General features: G+C 62.2%; 1 protein-coding gene across 1 annotated transcript; it reads left to right on the top strand.

Annotated features, from left to right (window-relative positions):
* The first annotated feature begins 5,954 nt into the window (after positions 1–5,954).
* Positions 5,955–19,911, top strand: LOC120380884 (Fc receptor-like protein 5). Its single transcript, XM_039498771.1, has 14 exons — positions 5,955–5,977; positions 6,282–6,688; positions 7,290–7,586; positions 8,054–8,341; positions 8,797–9,090; positions 10,789–11,085; positions 13,177–13,473; positions 14,640–15,218; positions 16,030–16,359; positions 16,685–16,786; positions 17,421–17,439; positions 17,774–17,821; positions 18,652–18,676; positions 19,804–19,911. Exons 1-14 carry the CDS (start codon positions 5,955–5,957, stop codon positions 19,909–19,911), a joined length of 3,114 nt encoding a protein of 1,037 aa, XP_039354705.1.
* The last annotated feature ends 75 nt before the right edge of the window (positions 19,912–19,986 follow it).

Here is a 19,986-nt window from a genome sequence, read left to right as displayed (position 1 = left end):
TGCAAGGCATGCTGGGAGCCCTGAGGCTGGGCCGTGGTCGGCCTGTCTCTGAGCCCGCAGCGCTTGACACCTCGGAGCTGGGGCGGGGCGGTGGCTGCGTCCCTCGGACAGCACTTCCTCCTGCTGCACCGAGGGGCCCGGGGCCCCGGCTGCTGTCAGCAGAGAGGCAGGGCCGGGCGCGGGGGATGCAGCTCCCAGCCTCGGCCAGTTCAACCCAGTATGGAGCTAACTGGCCTCCTCCCTGTGCTGGGTGAGTGACCCCCCGAACCCGGCTTCAGCTCCTGCCTTGGTTCCCCTCTTCCCCGCCACCATTCTCCCTTGGCCCCTGCCTCTTTCCCTCTGCCCCCCTCCTTCTGCCCCTGCTTCATTCTCCCTTCTCCTCTGCCCCCCTCCTTCCACCCCTGCCTCGGTTCCCCCTTTCCCCCTGCCCCCTCCTTCAGCCCCTGCCTCATTCTCCCTTCCCCTCTGCTCCCTTCCTTCCATCTCTGCCTCAGTCCCCCCTTTCCCTCTGCCCCCTCCTTCTGCCCCTGCCTCATTCACTCTCTGCTCTTTGTTTCACTCTACGATTTGTTTCCGTCTTTCCTGTCGCCCACTTTCATTCTCTCTCCATCTCTTGCTCCCACTCCTCCCCCCTCCCCCCACCCCGTCCCGTTCACTCTTGTCTCCCTCTTCCTTCCCCTCTGTTTCCATCCCCAAACCAGGACACACGTCGGGCGAGGGCTGCAAAATGACCCCGTTTCCTGCAGGTCTTCGCGACGTGGCTGATAAAACGCTGTGGCTTGGCTGGACCTGACTGTGTCCGTGAAACGCAAACGCCGCCTCCTCTTTCCTGGCTCATCCCCTCTGTGTCTGTTCTTTCTCTCCTAGGCCCCTTTGCCCGTTACTTTGGGTTCACTCATTTATTCGGGTTACTCTTCTGGGGAAGGGGATTCTGTAATTCTATCAATGTTCTCCTTGTGTCACTTGTGTTCTCACACGGAGCTCTACTGCTCCCTTCGGCAAGTCCCCTCCCAATGGAGCTGTCCTGCAGGACCTCGGTTCCCCAGGGCTGGGGTCTTCCAGCCCCGGAATGAGACACACACACACACACACACACACGGGTTAATCAGCACTGACCCCTTATATGTCCCTGGACTCAGCAGACTGGGTCGAGCGGCACCTCCAAGCTGCCCCCCTCGTATGTCATAGGCACCGCACCGGAACAGAGCACACCTGAGCAGGCTGGGTCAAGCAGCATTTTCAATCTGCCACCCTCATAGGTCCCAGGTTCAGCACGTCCCTGTCCCCACTGTCACGTTACAATTGTTCTGGCAGGAACCCACTCGGTGAGCAAACCCCACAGGCTTTTTGGGCGCTGCAGGGATCTTTTAGCTTAGGTACGAGGAGCGTTGCTGCAGAGCGAATGAGGAAACAAAAAAAACAAAAAACAACCACCCACGAGGGGAGAGAGAGAGAAAGAGAGAGAAGCCACCAGCTTAACCATGAGAGTTACTTATTGCCGGGTAATAACCACAGGGGAGCCAAACAAACAGCACTAGAAGCTGTAATATTAAATCTAACTTAATTTTGATTATAAAAGTCGGGTTTAGAAAACGACACCTGATCACACAGGTCAGGGTCAGAAGGCTGCACCGAGAGAGCGAGCGAGCTGGGTTCTCACCACTCCGTGAAGCTTGACTCGATCGGGGTCCCAGGTGGTGGTGGTAGCTGAGGGTCCGGAGGCTGGAGACAGGCAGAGCCCCCAGCACAATCACTCAGTGGAACTGAGGCAGGTTTTGGATCCAGGCAGCAGAGCACTTGAGTGTGGGAAGGGGGTTTCGTAGAGAAACAACAATGGTTCAAGGGAGATGCTAGATTTGTTTACGTATGAACAAGGCAGGATACCAGTGTTGTTTTGTTCAGGCTGGACATGGGAGCTGATCGTTCCCTGGCTATGGACGGTGCTCCTTGGAGGCAGCTCACAATGCAACTAGGGAGCTTCACTATTTCGTCTGATAACTACTGGGCTGGGTGTGTGCAGGCAGTAGGTGCATTGACATCTGGAGCCAGGGCCGGCTCCAGACCCCAGCGCGACAAGCGCTTGGGCGGCGGCGGCGAGGGCGGGGGCGGCGGCAGGCGGACACCCTCCTCCCACAGGCACAGGCACAGGGCACACCAGAGCCACACACCCCGACCGCCACCACGCGCCCAGCGCGCTGCCCTGCCTGGGCGGGGCGGGGCCGCCGCCCGCCCTGAGTCTGGAGCAGAGATCCCCCATCATGCCGTGCTGCCCTGCTTTGCTGGTCCCAGAGTTCAGTGCGGTTCTTGCCTTGGAGTCTCTGTTCTCCATTCTGTAGCTAATGGAGATGCCTCCCTGTCCCGTCTTCCTGCAGATGAGGCCAGGGGAGTTTCCTTAACCCTGTCACCCTTATCCCAGGGGTTTAGGGGTGTCTCCCACGGCCTTTTCATTGCTCTTTGTAAGTCCTTCTTCTGATCGGTTTTGGTTCAAGCAGAGGCTGGAGCGGGAGGGTCTTTCGTGAGTCAGACAGGCTGGGTACTGCGCCCTGGTTCCCCCAGAACACAGAGCTGCTAGGTAACATCCTCTGCACCCCGCCTTCAGCCCCTCTCCCATTCCCTCTGGGTCTGTTCTTTCCCTCCTAGTCACCTTCTGCTCCCCTCCCTCAGCTCCCTGCCTCCTTCCCCCCCTTCCCCTCTGCACCCCACCTTCAGCCCCATCTCATTCCCTCTGGGTATGTTCTTTCCCTCCTAGTCACCTTCTGCTGCACTCCTCCTTCGGCCCCTCTCTCAATCCCTCTCTCTCTCTCCAACAGCGCTCTGCACCTCGGACGCCTGGGTTCCTCAGAGATTAACAGGACCCGAGCCTGTTTTCAGCTCTTTCAGTTCCACACAGGCGGACTCCGGATGGCGCCTCTCGCACCCGCCTGGGTCCCCTCCCCAGTGCTTTTCCCTGCTCCCCAAAGGCAGCGGCCCCTTCCTAGAGCTCGCGGGGGCTAGCGCCTCCTTTGGGCTCTAGCTCTGCAGTTGGTTATTCTCCACTGGGTGAGGCCCTGCCTCAGTTTCCCCATTGCCCTGCAGCACTATCTGTGCTGCTATGCAGGGAGCTGCAGCACAGCGCCTAAGTGTGTTGTTTCATGGGGACTTTCCTAGAGCAACAGAACCTGTCAGGCCAGGCTCTGCCCAGACCACGGCCACGATCAAGGACCCCACGTTGTGCCGAGCTCTGCACAGACATGGATCAACCCCGCCCCCCCCTTGTGAATACACCCAGTGAAACTGACAAGAATCCGCCGACCCTCCTCCGTGTCCAGCACCGGCCCCAGCCCATTCACTGAATCAATCAATCTTTCTTTCTCCCACCCTGCCCCCACTTAACATAGTGGGATGGACTGTAAATCATAGAATCATAGAATCTCAGGGCTGGAAGGGACCTCAGGAGGTATCTAGTCCAACCCCCTGCTCAAAGCAGGACCAACCCCAACTAAATCACCCCAGCCAGGGCTTTGTCAAGCCTGACCTTAAAAACCTCTAAGGAAGGAGATTCCACCACCTTCCCAGGTAACCCATTCCAGTGCTTCACCACCCTCCTAGTGAAATAGTGTTTCCTAATATCCAACCTAGACCTCCCCCTCTGCAACTTGAGACCATTACTCCTTGTTCTGTCACCTGCCATCACTAAGAACAGCCGAGCTCCATCCTCTTTGGAACCCCCCTTCAGGTAGTTGAAAGCAGCCATCAAATCCCCCCTCAGTCTTCTCTTCTGCAGACTAAACAATCCCAGTTCCCTCAGCCTCTCCTCAGAAGTCATGTGCTCCAGCCCCCTAATCATTTTTGTTGCCCTCCGCTGGACTCTCTCCAATTTATCCACATCCTTCTTGTAGTGTGGGGCCAAAAACTGGACACAATACTCCAGATGAGGCCTCACCAATGTTGAATAGAGGGGAATGATCACGTCCCTCGATCTGCTGGCAATGCCCCTACTTATACAGCCCAAAATGCTGTTGGCCTTCTTGGCAACAAGGGCACATTGTCGACTCGTATCCAGGTTCTCGTCCACTGTAACCCCTAGGTCCTTTTCTGCAGAACTGCTGCCTAGCCACTCAGTCCCTAGTCTGTAGCAGTGCCTGGGATTCGTCCGTCCTAAGTGCAGGACTCTGCACTTGTCCTTGCTGAACCTCATCAGATTTCTTTTGGCCCAATCCTCTAATTTGTCTAGGTCCCTCTGTATCCTATCCCTACCCTCCAGCGTATCTACCACTCCTCCCAGTCTTCAAACTTGCTGAGAGTGCAGTCCACGCCGTCCTCCAGATCATTAATGAAGATATTGAACAAAACCGGCCCCAAGACCGACCCTTGGGGAACTCCACTTGATACCAGCTGCCAACTAGGCATGGAGCCATTGATCGCTACCCATTGAGCCCAACGAGCTAGCCAGCTTTCTACCCACTTTATAGTCCATTCATCCAGCCCATACTTCTTTAACTTGCCGGCAAGAATACTGTGGGACACCGTATCAAAAGCTTTGCTAAAGTCAAGGAATAACACATCCACTGCTTTCCCCTCATCCACAGACCCAGTTATCTCCTCATAGAAGGCAATTAGGTTAGTCAGGCATGACTTGCCCTTGGTGAATCCATGATGACTGTTTCTGATCACTTTCTTCTCCTCTAAGTGCCTCAGAATTGATTCCTTGAGGACCTGCTCCATGATTTTTCCAGGGACTGACGTGAGTCTGACTGGCCTGTAGTTCCCTGGATCCTCCTCCTTCCCTTTTTTAAAGATGGGCACTACAGTAGCCTTTTTCCAGTCATCCGGGACCTCCCCCAGTCGCCATGAGTTTTCAAAGATAATGGCCAATGGCTCTGCAATCACATCCACCAACTCCTTTAGCACCCTCGGATGCAGCGCATCCAGCCCCATGGACTTGTGCTCGTCCAGCTTTTCTAAATAGTCCCGAACCACTTCTTTCTCCACAGAGGGCTGGTCACCTTCTCCCCATATTGTGCTGCCCAGTGCAGCAGTCTGGGAGCTGATCTTGTTTGTGAAGACAGAGGCAAAAAAAGCATTGAGTACACTAGCTTTCTCCACATCCTCTGTCACTAGGTTGCCTCCCTCATTCAGTAAGGGGCCCACACTTTCCTTGATCAACTTGTTGCTAACATACCTGTAGAAACCCTTCTTGTTACTCTTAACATCTCTTGCTAGCTGCAACTCCAAGTGTGATTTGGCCTTCCTGATTTCACTCCTGCAGCCTGAGCAATACTTTTATACTCCTGCCTGGTCATTTGTCCGATCTTCCACTTCTTGTAAGCTGCTTTTTTGTGTTTAAGACGAGCAAGGATTTCACTGTTAAGCCAAGCTTGTCGCCTGCCATATTTACTGTTCTTTCTACACATCGGGATCTTTTAAATCCAGTATCCAGAGTCCTTTGCCCCACACCCCTCACTCCTGCCCCTTATCGCTCGTCCCACCCCAGAGCTCTCACCCCTCTTGTCTCCTCTCTTACAGCCTGGCTGCAGATCCTCCCCCGGCTGGTGTCGTCCGAGGGGACTGAGGAACCCAGTACAACCCCTGGTCTGTGAACAGGGGTCTGTGGGCATTGTTGTTGGAAGGGGGGACTGGCTGGCTGGGGGGTGCCAGCTCTTGTCCCCTCCCCCCATTTCTCATGTCTCTCTCAAGCTGTCTGTTCTGACCACAGCCCGAGTCGGCTCCTTCTCTGGGACTCCCAGGAGGGTGCAGGTTGTGGGGGAGAGCCCAAGGCTGGGGCAGCAGGGGAGTGCAAGTGGGAGGAGGGCACTGGTGGGGGTGGAAAGGAGGGAGCCCCGCGCTGAGGTGGCAGGGGGTGTGAGTGGGGGGGGGGAGCCCAGGGCTGGGGTTGGGGGCAGCCAAAAATTTTTTTGCTTGGGGCAGCAAAAAACCTAGAGCCGGCCCTGCCGGTGACACCCCCTTCTCCCGGCATGTGGGGCGAGGGGGCTGGGAGGTCTCTCATGCCCACAAGCACCACCTGGTGCCCTAGATAAATGTCAGGGCTGCAGATGACAGACACCCCCAAAACCCACCAATACCCTCCCTTCTGCTCCAGCCCCCAGTGACACTAGGCGGTACTGCATCCCCCAACCCCACCAGGATCCCCCCAGTGGCAGCAGGCGGTACTGCATCCCCCAACCCCACCAGGATCCCCCCAGTGGCAGCAGGCGGTACTGCAGCCCCCAGCCATAGTGGGATGTCAGGGGTGGTGAGGGATGATCGGTTCTGTGGGTTACCTGCCGTGTGCTGTTTCCCAGGCTGGGGGAGCGCAGCAGGCAGGGGAATGTAGCTGGTTTTATCACTGTTTTCAGGATCTCACCAGCCCCTTTTCCCCTCCCAACTGTCTCCCCCTCTGCATCTGTTCCAGGCCCCCTGCCGCCCCCCACACTCTCTCTGGGCTCCCAGTACCCTGTGTATTACCAGGGGGAGCATGTTAACCTCAGCTGCTCAGCTCCCCGTGGCGAGGCAGTGACAGGATACAGATTCTACAGGAGAAGAGGGGACCAGACCCCAGAGCAGCTCCCATCTCCCAGTGAGGCTGCCCGGCTGGAGCTCAGGGCCGAGACGGGGAATCAGGGGCCCTACAGCTGCCAGTACTGGAGAAATGAGGCTGGGCAGGAGATCCCCTCCGCCGAGAGTAACAAGGTCTATATAACCGTGCAGGGTGAGTGCCCTCCGGCCGGGTATAAAAAGGGCTGTTTGTTACCCTCGCCCAGGGGAGACAGGGCTGGGGGGCCGATCCAAGGGGAGGGAAGAGAGGACGCCAGACCGGCTCAGTGAGGCTGATCTGGATCCTGGTGGGGCCCAGTGATTATCCCAGCAGGTGTCTCATACCAAATCCTAGACCTGGGAACCAGGGTCTGGGCCCCACAGTCTGGGCCCCACAGCCTGCCCCGATGATGCCCAGGTTCCGAGGTCTCCCCCACAATTCACTTCTGAGCAATGTTCAGCTCCCACCAGCTATTGCTCTCCGCCAGCCCCCCAGCACTGCATCCTGCTGCCCCCCAGCGTGGCTGGTGCTCAGAGCCCAGTGGGATGCTGCCCCCCAAGTGCAGCGACCGAGTGCTGGTGTTGGAGGCATGGGGGGGCAGGTGTGAAGGGGTTTACGGGATGGTTGCTTGGAGACACAGGGTGAGGGGCCAGACTCAATGTGGGAGGGGGCAGCTCCCCCTCTGTGGGGGCCATTGGCTCTTGACCAGATATTTCTCATTCCGAACTCTCCCTCATTTCCCCTCCTCCTGTGATCTCCTCTCTCCCAACCCCAGCCCCCCCAACAGCCCCCACACTCTCCCTGCACCCCCCACACCCGCTCTATCTCCCAGGGGAGCGTGTGACCCTCAGGTGCTCAGCTCCACGGGATGACAAGCTGCAGGGATACAGGTTCTATGGGGAACAGGAGAGGCTGATCCATGACGAGGTCTCTGCCCCGGCTGGGGGCGCCGGGCTGGAGATCGTGGCCGAGATGGGGAAAGCCGGGCTATACTCCTGTGCCTACTGGACCCTGCGATCCGGGCGACATATCCCGTCAGAGAGAAGCCGGCCAGTGTCTCTATCAGTGCAAGGTGAGGCCTCTTTCCTTGGGGGATGCAATGGGATGTGGGGGGGTATCCTCTCCCCTGGGGTCTCTCCCCACCTCCCTAGCCCTGGATCCCCCCATTCCCTGCAAACCTCACCCCCAACCCCATCCATCTGCCTGGCTCCCTCTGCCCCCCATATGCATGGCAAGGCATCCCCCTTGCCCCAGGGCAGCAGGTGGTCCAGCTCCCTGCAGTGCTAAACCCCCCTACCCTCCCCCCCAAGCAGGAGCCACTTTCTCTGCTGGACCCTCTTTGTGCTCCCCGTCCTGGCGGCAGTGCTGCCTAGTGATTAGAGCCCCAGGCTGGGGCTTGGCAGGCCTGGGATCTGCTCCACACTCAGCTGCATCACATCCCCCCCATAGAATCAGGACAACGCCCCGATCTCCCAGGTACAGCACTGAGAGCTCTGTGGCTGGATGCTGAGTGCGAGGGATTGTTCCTCTCTCTTTCAGCCCCCCCGGCAGCCCCATCCCTCTCCCTGAGCCCCCCGCACCCTGTGTACCTCCCTGGGGAGTCTGTCACGCTCACGTGCTCCCCTCCACGGGGGGCGCCGGTGGCTGCCGGATTCCAGTTCTCCAGGGATGGGGGACGGAAGATCTCATCCGGGAGCAGCGATGTCCACGCCCTGAGCATCACGGGGCCAGAGGACTCTGGCTCATACACCTGTGTGTACTGGATACGCCCATCCGGGCGGAAGATCCAGTCCCCGGGCAGCCACCCCGTCTCCATCACTGTCACAGGTGAGCTCCATGTGCCGCCTCCGACTCCTGGGACATGCGTTATGGGGAGATCCCCTCTCCAGCAGGATGCCAGTTCCTACAGCTCCTGGGTGGGGGGATATTGACCCCCATACAGCCCCCTGGGGAGCCCCAGAGATTCGAAACTGAGCCAGGTTGGGGGATGCTGTCCCCATTGGGGTCTCCGGGAGCTGCGCCGCCCTTCACAAGCTGGGATGGGAGCTCTGGGCCATGAGCCACAGATGGAAAGCCAGAAGTGCCCCCCCCACCCATCTGCACAGAGAACTCCCCAAACTAGTCCCTGGGGAACTAGAGCAGATCCCCTCAGAACCCCACCCGGCTGGATTGAAACATGGCCAGGGATGGAGAAGCCCCCGCGCCCCTCAGTCAATCCCCACCCCTAAAACCCTGCACCTTGGTTCCACCCTGAACTCGTCCCCCTTCAACCTCTGTTCCAGCCCCCCCGCCAGCCCCCAGGCTCTCGCTGGACCCCCCGTACACCGTGTATCTCCCAGGGGAACGGCTCAACCTCAGCTGCTCGGCTCCCGGGGCCCAGGAAGTGACAGGCTACAGATTCTACAAGAGACCGCTGGGGCAGAGCTCTGACGAACTGCCGTCGCCCCAGGGGACCCGGCTGGAGATCCTGGCTGCGGTGGGGGACGAAGGACCATACACCTGCCAGTACTGGAGCAGGGAGTCTGGACGAGAGCTCCCCTCGGGGCTCAGCCAGCCCATCGCCATACGTGTGACGGGTGAGTCTCTCCCGCTCGGTGTCATCAGGGAGAGCGGGTGGTACCCAGGGGCCGCATGGGTTCCCCCTCGTGAGCTCTTCATCCGTCCTTCCAGCAGGCTGTGGCTCATCCCCAAAAATCAGTGGTGGGGCTGTAGCACCAGAGACCACCCCCACCCCCACCCGCAGTCAGGGCAGGGCAACAAACGCTGAGTCAGGAGCTCAGGCCCTCAGGCAGGGCAGAGCAGTAACAACAGGCTCCAGCCTCCTCAGGCCGGGGAGAGGGGGAGGTTGCCACCCGTGAGCTGGGTGGCAGGGGGGACGCAGGCCCTCCCACTCCACTGCGTCCCAGCCCGGGGCCCTGGCAGCTGCAGGCGGCCTGCTGCTGTGTCAGTGGGGATCCTGCCTGCAACACACTGACCTGGGCTCTGGCAGTGCTGCAGCCAGGATGGGGGTCGGCTGCCCCCGGGCTACTTCCACTCTCCCCCTCGGGTAGTACCTGGGTCCTGGCGTCGGCCTCTGGGGGGGTCCAGGAGCTTGGGCTCGTCGGGCCAGGGGTTGGTCGGCAGCTCCGGCGGCCCCTCCGGGTAGTGGGCGCGGGGCAGCTCCGGCCAGTCTGGGGGGCTGCCTTGGGCTGCAGGAGCTTCCCGGTCTTGGGCTCCCCTAGGGACATCTGCTCTCTCCGGCGGCTGGGGCCCTACTGAGCGCCGAGGGCCGGCCTTTATAGCTCCGGCTCACCGCCTGACCCTCTGAGGGGCGGGCTCAGAGCTCCCTAGCTCCGCCCACTCCAGCCTCCGGGCGGGATCTTCCCCCTCTGGGGCGGCAGGGAGCCACACCGCCTCACTACACCCCACGCCCCAACTCCTGTCGCCCCTGCACCCCATCGCCCCTGCACCCTGAACCCCCTACGTCCCTGCACCCTGTCACCCTGCACCCCCTGCGTCCCTAGCTCTCCTGCACCCTGTCCCCCATTGCCCCTGCACCCTGAACCCCCTACGTCCCTGCACCCTGTCCCCTGGCTTCCCTGCACCCTGTCCCCCTGCACCCCGTCCCCATCCCCCTGCACCCCATACCCCTACATCCCTGCACCCTGTCACCCTGCACCCCCTGTGTCCCTGCACCCCATCCCCCTGCACCCTGTCCCCCATCACCCCTGTATCCCTGCACCCTGTCCCTGGTTCCCCGGCACCCCATCTCCCTGCACCCCAGCACACTGGACCCCAGAGCAGCTGGGGTGAACCGTTCCCCAGCTGAGCTCCACCAAGCCCCAGAGCAGGCCAGGTCTGGGGGGAAGGTGACCCACTGGGCTCCCAGGGGCTGGCCGAGCTCAGCAGGAAGCCTGACTCCAGTTCTAGGCGCCCATGTTGGGAGATGCCCATACAGCCCCCTGGGGAGCCCCAGTGATCCAAAACTGAGCCGGGTTGGGGGATGCTGTCCCCATTGGGGTCTCCGGGGGCTGCGCCACCCTTCGCAGGCTGGGGTGGGAGCTCTGGACTGAGAGCCACAGATGGAAAGCCAGAAGGCGCCCCCCCCATCTGCACAGGGAGCTCCCCAAACTAGTCCCTGGGGGACTAGAGCAGATCCCCTCAGAACCCCACCCGGCTGGATTGAAACATGGCCAGGGATGGAGAAGCCCCCACACCCCTCAGTCAATCCCCACCCCTAAAACCCTGCACCTTGGTTCCACCCTGAACTTGTCCCCCTTCAACCTCTGTTCCAGCCCCCCCGCCAGCCCCCAGGCTCTCGCTGGACCCCCCGAACACCGTGTATCTCCCAGGGGAACGGCTCAGCCTCAGCTGCTCGGCTCCCGGGGCCCAGGAAGTGACAGGCTACAGATTCTACAAGCGACCGCCGGAGCAGAGCTCCGAGGAGCTGCCGTCGCCCCAGGGGGGACCCCGGCTGGAGATCCTGGCTGCGGTGGGGGACGAAGGACCATACACCTGCCAGTACTGGAGCAGGGAGTCTGGACGAGAGCTCCCCTCGGAGCTCAGCCAGCTCGTCGCCATACGTATGACGGGTGAGTCTCTCCAGAACCAGAACAGATCCCTTCCGGGGTACACTGTCCTCCAGGGCCTGTCTCAGGACCCCTCTGGCGGGGTCTCTCTAGCCCTCCCTGGGCTCAGTCTTTAAGTAGTCCCAGCCCTGCTATGGGGCTGCATCCCCAGGGCTTCCTCCCTGGAGACACTATCTTCCTGCAGCCCTTCCCGGGCTCATTCCCCACTCAGTCCACAGGCAGCCAGGAGCTGCACTCCCTCCCTCCCTCCGTCACTTGCTCTCCCCCACCCTCACTCACTTTCGCCAGGCTGGGCTGGGAGTTGGGGTTGGGGAGGACTCCAGCTGGGGGTGTGGGCTCTGGGGTGGGGCCAGGGATGAGGGGTTTGGGGGGCAGGAAGGGGCTCAGGGCTGGGGTTTGGGTTGCGGGACAGGGTTTGGGGTCCCGGCGACGCTTATCGCAGCTGCCAGTTAGTGGCCACCACATCCCTGCAGGCCCTAGGCATACGGGCGGCCAGGGAGGCTCCACACACTGCTGCACACCCACAGGCGTCACCCCCACAACTCCCATTGGTCGTGGTTCCCAGCCAATGGGAGCTGCAGAGCCAGCATTTGGGGCAGTGGCAGCACATGGAGCCTCCCTGGGGCCATAAGGACCTGGCAGCCGCTTCCAGGAGCCGCGCAGAACCAGGGCAGGTAGGGAGCCTGCCTTAGCCCTGGGCCTCCGCTGCGCCACCAACCGGACTTTTAACGCCCGGTCGGCAGTGCAGACCGGAGCCACTGGGGTCCCTTTTCAACCAGGCTTTCCGGCCAAAAACCGGACACCTGGCAACCCTGGCTCCTTCATTGCTGCCAGCAAACGCCGTGCTCCTGCTGCTCTTCCACCCCGGCACACACCCCCGCCTCCTCCAGTGCCAAGCAGCAACTACCTGCTGCTCCGTCCTGCAGCTCCTTTTATACGGCCCTCCTGGCCCCTCCTTGGCCGTTCCTGCAGCTCCTCCGATTGGTTCCTTCCTCGCAACCACTCTAGGCCCCTTGGAGGACCTCTCCACTGCTCCTTTCCCGGGATGACTGTGGCGGAGCCCTGAGGCCTCAGCAGGGGACCTTTGGGCTTAGTCCACCCCCTCCTCCCCCTCCAGCGGGGAACAAAGCTCTGACCGCCCGTCAGAAGTGGGGAGTGATAGAAACGGGGGAAATTTCCCCCCCAAGCCCCAGGTCCTGCCCGTGGGGACCAGCCCGGAGAATTGCTGCTCTGAGCCGGGGCCCATGTGCTGGGAATGAGGGCGGAGGAGAGAGACCTGGGGGTGTCGGTCGATGCAGGAGGAAGAGGAGAAAGGCCGATGCCACCCTGGGCTGGCACAGCCGAGGTGTCTGCTGTGCAGAGGGCGGGTTTAATGCCCGTGGAGAAGGCGCTGGGCAGAGCTCAGCTGCAAGCCGGGTGCAATCCTGGGCAGCCCCGTCCCCGATGGAGGAACCCCGGCTGGAGCAGGAGCCGAGGAGGACTGGTGGGACGCCGGGGGGGAGGGGATCCAGTCCCAACAAGGGATCCTGGTCCAGTCTGAATGCAGGGCTGGCCCTGCTGCCATAGCCCCAATCCCCAGGCCAGCTGCAGCCTCCCCATCCCACCCCTCAGACTGCCCCGGCCGTGACATCGCAGCCCTCCCCCTCCCGAGTGCCATGAGACCTCCGCACCATCCCCCTCTGACCCCAGCCCTCCCCAGCCTCCCCCAGCTGCCCCATGACAGACCCGTACCAGGCAGCAGGAGGCGCTGGTGTAATGTGGTGCCCTTGGGTGGGTCCCGGCAGTGGGGCTCGACCCTGGGGTCTGAATCCACCGGCTCCCACAGCCTGCCCCATGCTGGGGGGGACGAGGGCTGCCCAGTGTGGGGGTGGGGCTCTCACTGGTGATCTAACCGGGTGCAGCCGTGTCACACTAGCTCTGGCACTGCCCCCCCTGCCGGGGATCTGGGCTGCAGGGGGTGAATGAGGGGGGATTGGAGGCACAGACTCAGTGGGGGACAGGTCCCCATCTCTGGGCTCACTGGCTATGAGCTGTGGGGTCTCATCGAGCTGTCTCTTTCCCCCTCCCCCTCCCCATTCTCTCCGTCTGCAACAGAGCGGCCCCCTGCGCCCCGGCTCGCTCTGGCTCCCCCACACCCCGTGTACATCCCAGGGGAGCGGGTGACCCTCAGGTGCTCGGCTCCCCGGAGTGAGGGGGTGGCCGGGTACAGATTCTACAGGCAGCGAGGGGGGCTGATCGCTGACGGGGTCCCTGAGCCGACTGGGGGTGCCCGGCTGGAGCTCAGGGCTGAGACGGGGAGCGCCGGGCTGTACGTCTGTATGTACTGGACACTGCACGCCGGGCGAGAGGTGCCATCTGAGGAGAGCCGGCCTGTCTCCGTGCCTGTGACAGGTGAGCTCAGTCTGGTCTCTGGCACCCCTCCCCCTGCACCTTGTCCCTCTGCACACTGCGCCCCATCACCCCATCCCCCTGTGCCCCTGCCCCCCATCCCCCTGCACTCCATCCTCCTGTGCCCCGGCACCCCATCCCTCTGCGCCCCTGCACCCTGTCTCCTTGTCTCCCACACCCCAACTCCTGTCACCCCTGCACCCCATCCCCCCTGCACCCTGTCCCCTTGTCCCCCATACCCCATCCCTCTTTTCCCCACACCCCAACTCCCATTGCCCCTGCACCCTGTCGCCCTGCACCCCCTGCATCCCTGCACCCTGTCCCTGGCTCCCCTGCACCCCACCCCCCTGCACCTGTTGTCCTGTGACCCCTGTGTCCCTGCACCCTGTCCCTGGCTCCCCTGCACCCCATCTTCCTGCACCCCAGCAAACAACCCCAGCCCCAGAGCAGGCCAGGTCTGGGGGGAAGGTGACCCCATCGGGCTCCCAGGGCCTGGCAGAGCTCAGCAGGAAGCCTGACTCCGGTTCTGGGTGTTGGGAAGATGCCGGATCCCGGCTGGAGCTGGGACATGGAAGGGCTGGTGGGGCACCCAGGGGCACGGAGAGCCGGTCCCACCGGAGGGGACTGCGGGAGCTGGGCTGGTTCACCCCAGTCGCCGGCCGAGCAGGGTCTGATGGTGCCGTAACTACAGTGGGGGCAGGGGGAGGAGCTGAGCAATGGCCTGGGGCAGCTCCAGGCCCCAGCACGCCAAGCGCGTGCTTGGGGCGGCATGCCGCGGGGGGCGCTCTGCCGCTCGCCGGGAGGGTCCGCTGGTCCCACGGCTTCGGTGGAGCATCCGCAGGTACGTCTGCAGGAGGTCCACCGGAGCTGCAGGACCAGCGACCGGCAGAGCGCCCCCTGCTGTGTGCCACCATGCTTGGGGCAGCGAAATGGCTAGAGCCGCCCCTGGCGATGGCGGCCAAAGGAGGCAAGAGAACAAAGGGGACGAGCCGGGCTGGGCTCGCTGGAGGCTGGCCGGGGGAGGTGTCTGACCATCGGAGGTTTGACACCTCGGACCAACCTCTGGCAGGAGCTAGGGGGGCAAAGTCCTGCTGTCCCCAGCTCCGCCCTGGGCTACTCGGAGACTGTCTGTGGCCAGAGGCCGAGATAGAGTCACATTTTCCCCCCAGATTTCCCCAGGAAGCCCTCGGTGTCCCTGTCTCCGGACTATCCAGTCTATGTGGCTGGAGATAGGGTGGAAATTAACTGCTCGGCTCCCCCCGGTGCCTCCCCGGTGCAGTACGGGCTCTACGAGAGCGGGGAGCCGCCAGGATCCCTGACGGGAGACGCTGGGACTTGGCGGATGGATCTTCAAGCCAATGGCACCAGAAACGCCACCCGGTCCTTCTCCTGCGCCTACATGGAGCTGATCCAGGAGAGGGAAGTGCCCTCCTATGCCAGCGACCCCGTCTCCGTCTCCGTGCTCCCAGCACCGGCTGCCCCGTCCCTGCGGCTCATCCCGCCCCTCCCGCTCCACATGACGGGGGAGACGGTGACGGCCGAGTGCATCGTCCCCGCTGGGCCCTTCATCCCGCGGGCCCACTGGGTGCTGAGAGACGGGGAGGCACTTCGAGAGCAGCCGGGGCTCCGGCTCCCCATGAACGTCACCCCCAGCGACAGCGGGACCTACCGGTGTGGGTACAGCACAGAGCTCCATGGGCGCCACCTCCGCTCACCCCCCAGCGACCCGGTGCCACTGAGCGTGACTGGTATGGACCCCCCCAACCCCCGTTCTACATGATAGACAGTCCTCCCCCGCCCCGCTGCCTCACTGCCCATTATACAGTACAGCCGCCCCTCCCCGCCCCCACCCTCTGCTGCCCCCTAGTGCCCATTATACAGTACAGCCGCCACGTCCCCGCCCCCCCCCTCTGCTGCCCCCTAGTGCCCATTATACAGTACAGCCGCCCCTTCCCCACCCCACCCTCTGCTGCCCCTAGTGCCCATTATACAGTACAGCCGCCCCGCCCCCACCCCACCCTCTGCAGCCCCCTAGTGCCCAATATACAGTACAGCCGCCCCTCCCCCACCCCCACCCTCTGCTGCCCCTAGTGCCCATTATACAGCACAGCCGCCTCTTCCCGCCTCCACCCTCTGCTGCCCCTAGTGCCCACTTTACAGTATCGCCGCCCCTTCGCCCTCCCCACCCTCTGCTGCCCCCAGTGCCCATTAGACAGTACAGCCTCCCCTTCCCCAGCCCCACCCTCTGCTGCCCCCTAGTGCCCATTATACAGTACAGCCGCCTTCCCAGCCCCACCCTCTGCTGCCCCTAGTGCCCATTATACAGTACAGCCGCCTCCCCGCCCCACCCTCTGCTGCCCCTAGTGCCCATTATACAGTACAGCCGCCCCTTCCCGCCCCACCCTCTGCTGCCCCTAGTGCCCATTATACAGTACAGCCGCCCTTCCCAGCCCCCACCCTCTGCTGCCCCCAGTGCCCATTATACAGCACAGCCACCCCTCCCCCACATTCAGCATTCTGGTTTCTCTGTTGACCTCTCCCCTGTCCTGCTCCCCTCAGATCCCCCTCCCCAGCCAGCGCTGAGCGTGGATCCCCCGTCCGGAGTGGTGAGTGAAGGGCTCCCCCTGCTCATCACCTGCATGGCTCCCGGGGATGCCAGCGAGAGGAGGTTTCACTTCTACAAGAATGGACCTGAGATCGTCCCTGGGGACACAGGGTCTGAGATCAGCACCACAGAGCCCAGCACCGGCTCTATGAACTTCTCTGTGCTCAGCATCCTGCGAGCCGGTCCCAGCAACACCGGGGAATTCAGCTGCGGGTACGAGGTGAACATGAACGGCAGGTGGATCCCATCCCACAGGAGCCAGGCCTTGAATGTCACCGTGACAGGTGAGGCCTGTAATCGCACCCGCAATAACCCCAGCACCCTACACCTGCTCCCCTGGGGGAGACCCTGGAACCAAGACACAGCATGTGTTAGAGGGGGTGAGAGAACCACATGTGGATCCAAGGGTGCAGTACCTGAGCCTGACACCAGGTGGCAGCATTTCACTATGGGTGGTACCAAGAGCATCTGGCAGGCAAAAAATCCTTCCTTAAAGGGGAGGGCCGAGATTGTCTCCTGCCCTAGCTGGGGTCTGGAGCAGTTAGTGGGGCCCCAGACGCTGCCCCCTCCCTTGTTCCTGGCTGTTAACTCATCCCCTCCTTTTACCAGCCTGGTCTCTGCCCGTCCCCCTGGTGGCTGGGTGCGGTGGGGCTGCCGCGGCTCTGGCTCTGCTGCTGCTGCTCATCCCCCTCTGCAGGAAGAAGAAGGCAGGTGCGTGAGGCGTAGGCTGGGGAATGGGACCCAGGTGTCCAGGACCACAGCACAGGGCATTCACCCCTAGTGGGCACCGCAGCTCTCAGTGCCTGTGGGGGATGGGACCCAGGCATGAGAGACAGGAGTGTTCTCACCTAGGGGCGCCTTCAGTGCTCTCAGCCCCCACAAGGAGTGACGTGGGCTAGCAAGAGCCAGTTGCAAAGGAGTGTGGGTATCTGGCTACAGCAGGACAGCCATGCAAGGGATCATGGGTAGTTGGATACCACAGGACTCTGGTGCAAAGGACTGTGGGTAATTTGGCTAAGCAGACTCCTGATACAAAGGATTGTGAGTGACTTGGCTTTGGAGGGGAGGGAATACCAGGACTGGGCTGAGACCCAGCCAACTTTGGGTAGGGGCCAGGATAGGGGATGGGACCCAGGCATCCAAGAAGCAGCACAGTCACCTCACCCCTGGGGGAGCCATTCCAGTCCCAGACCCGGAGCTCAACAAACTGGGAGCGGGGATGGGAACCAGGCATCCGGGATGGCAGGGTGCTCCCCCTTAGGGGGCACCGCAGCGGGGGAGAGACGGGGACAAGAAACTCTGTGGATTCTCACTTTAATTCAATCTCTTTCCTTTCCTTCCCCAGCTACCCACCGGCTCTCCACGTAAGTTCCTCCGGGTCCCCAGGCCCCTCTTTGAGGCCAGGAGCCATTTGTCCCTGGGAGGCAGCTCTGTTCCATCAGGTCCCTCAGTCGCCTGGGGATAGAACCCAGGAGTCCTGGCTCCTGACTGTGACCCCTCCCCCCGCCGCCACACCCCATAGGACAAAATTCTCTGATTCCTCCCCATCTATCCTCCTGCACCTCACATCCCCCTGGTGGTCACATTGGGAATTGCAGCCACCATCCCCTGGGCCCTGCTAATCCCAGCAGAGCCCCCACCACCACCACCACCAGGCCAAGCCCCATATTGACCCCCACTCCCACAATTCCCTTCCAGGTCCTACTGGAAGAGCCAGGAGCTGCGCCGGTCACGGATAATGAGACGGTATGTAAGGGGGCAGGGTCTGGTCTCCCTGGCCCCACCCCCCAGGGGACTGGCTCTAGGGTCACACCCCCCCCAGCCTGGCTCGTTCACACCCTCTAGGGGCAATGTCAGCACATAGCAGGTCGCACAGCCTGGATGAGGGCTGGGCATTGAGCTCAAGTGATAGGGGCTCCGGTCCATGGATCCAGGTGGCCAGTGGGTCAATCTATGGGGGGAATATGGCCCATGAAAATAAAGGGGGGGATTTCTGCAGCTGTGATGCCATGAATGATATGGGGGGGCTGGAGCCCATGTGGGGCATTGGATGGCTAAGTGCGCCCAGGGGCTGATCTCAGTGGGGAACACGGGGCCAGCAGGGATCGTTTGGAGGTTGGGGGAGACCGGGATGGATCTCAGGGGAAGATGGGGGGCAGGGGGACCAGGCTGGGGCAGAAGAGGGATCAAATAGTGCACAGGACAGGAGGGAGGTTGGGGGGAATCAGGGGGGAGGGTAAGGAAAAGAGAACGAAGGAGGGAACTGGAGTGTGACCGAAGGGAACAAGCGAAGGGAATGGGGCGAAGACAGGAGAAATTGATGGAGGAAAGGGAATAAAGAGGGAGAAAGGAGAAGAGGAGGAAAAGGGGGAGGGAGGAAGGAGAGAGAATGAAGGAGACGGAAGAGGATGATTGGCTAGGAAAGGAGGAGAAGAGAGAAAGTGGTGACCCAGAATCCTTTGCAGCAGTGTGAGATATTGGGGCTCGTATGGGCTGACCTGTCCCTGCCCCCATAGAGGACAGGGGCCCCCAGCAGCCTCCCGCCCCACCACTGACCCTCCCTTCTGCCTTCGCAGGTCGACCGACATCTCTGGAGTCAATGTGGGTGAGTAACAACTGCCCCACCCCCACTGGGGGCAGCCCCCCCCCACCTCCGGGCCTGGTGCCAGGACCTCAGGTGTCCATCCCAGCACCGCTGGCCTCCCCTTTAAGAGCGGGATTTCTTACTGCCACACCCCAGCTTCAGTGGGTTACGATGTTGCCACCTAGTGGTGAAATGTGAGAACTGCACCTGGATGGGGGGGAACATGGTGTCACAGCCATGGTAAGCGGGGGAGGGGAGAGACCAAGGGACCAATATGCGGGGGAGGGGAGAGACAGGGCCAAGGGGCCGAGCCATGGGGCAGAGACAGAGCCGAGGGGCTGATATGGGGGTGGGCAGGGGGAACCCGCTCTGACCCCCCCTGTGGTTAGGTCTCCAGCAGATGACCGAGGGGGGCTGGCCCCAGGCAGCGTCCCAGGACTGGGGGCTGCTCCCCAAGCTCCCCACAGAGGGGCCCAGGCCGGGGCAAGCGGCTGGGGGGGCAGCGCCCCTTAAAGGCCAGAAGGAGGAAGACGACGCAGACTCTGGGGCTGAGTTTGAATTCTGTAAGGCCCCACTGCCCAGCCCCCAGCACCCTCTGCCCAGCCCCACTCCCACTCCTTTCCCATGGCACCCCTTGCCCAGACCCCACCCCAGCACCCCTCTGCCCAGCCCTCCACTCCCCGCTCCTTTCCCCATGGCACCCCTTGCCCAGACCCCCACTCCCTGCCCCATGACATACCCCTGTCCAGTGCCCCACACCCAGCCTGCTCGCCACCACACAGCACCGCCTGCCCAGCCCCCAGCACACAGCGACCCCTGCCCAGGGCCCGAGACCTGCCCCTCTCCCTGCCCCATGGCACCCCCTGCCCAGTCTTTCACCCCCACCTTGCTCCCCACCCCTTGGTGCCCCCTTCCCAGCCCTCCAAACTCCTACCCCCCACCCCACGATGCCCCCTGGCTAGTCCCCACCCCCACCCCACAGCACTCCCTGCTCAGCCTCCAACCCCTGTCCCGCTCTCTGCCCCACAGCACCCCCTGCCCCACTCCCCACCCCTGATGCCTGCCCAGCCCCCACCCCAGCCACCCCCACCCCACAGTGCCCCCAGGCTGCCATGACAGATCCATCTTCTCTCCACCCTTCCAGGACATCGATCCAACGTACTCACAAGTCACGTTCTCCTGCTCCACCTTCCGCCAGGGCCAGGAGCTCTCGGCTTCCCTGGAGCACGTGTGCAGCACCCCTGACCTGTGACCATGGCACCCCACCCCTCAGTCCTGGCCCCTGCCACCGGGGGTCGCTCTCCAGCAACCTTCCTTCTGCACCCCC

This window comes from Mauremys reevesii, linkage group 13 (assembly GCF_016161935.1).
Source record: "Mauremys reevesii isolate NIE-2019 linkage group 13, ASM1616193v1, whole genome shotgun sequence".
Taxonomy (NCBI): Eukaryota; Metazoa; Chordata; order Testudines; family Geoemydidae; genus Mauremys; species Mauremys reevesii.
Note: the sequence above shows the minus strand (reverse complement) of the source record. Positions and strands in the feature narration are given on the sequence as shown.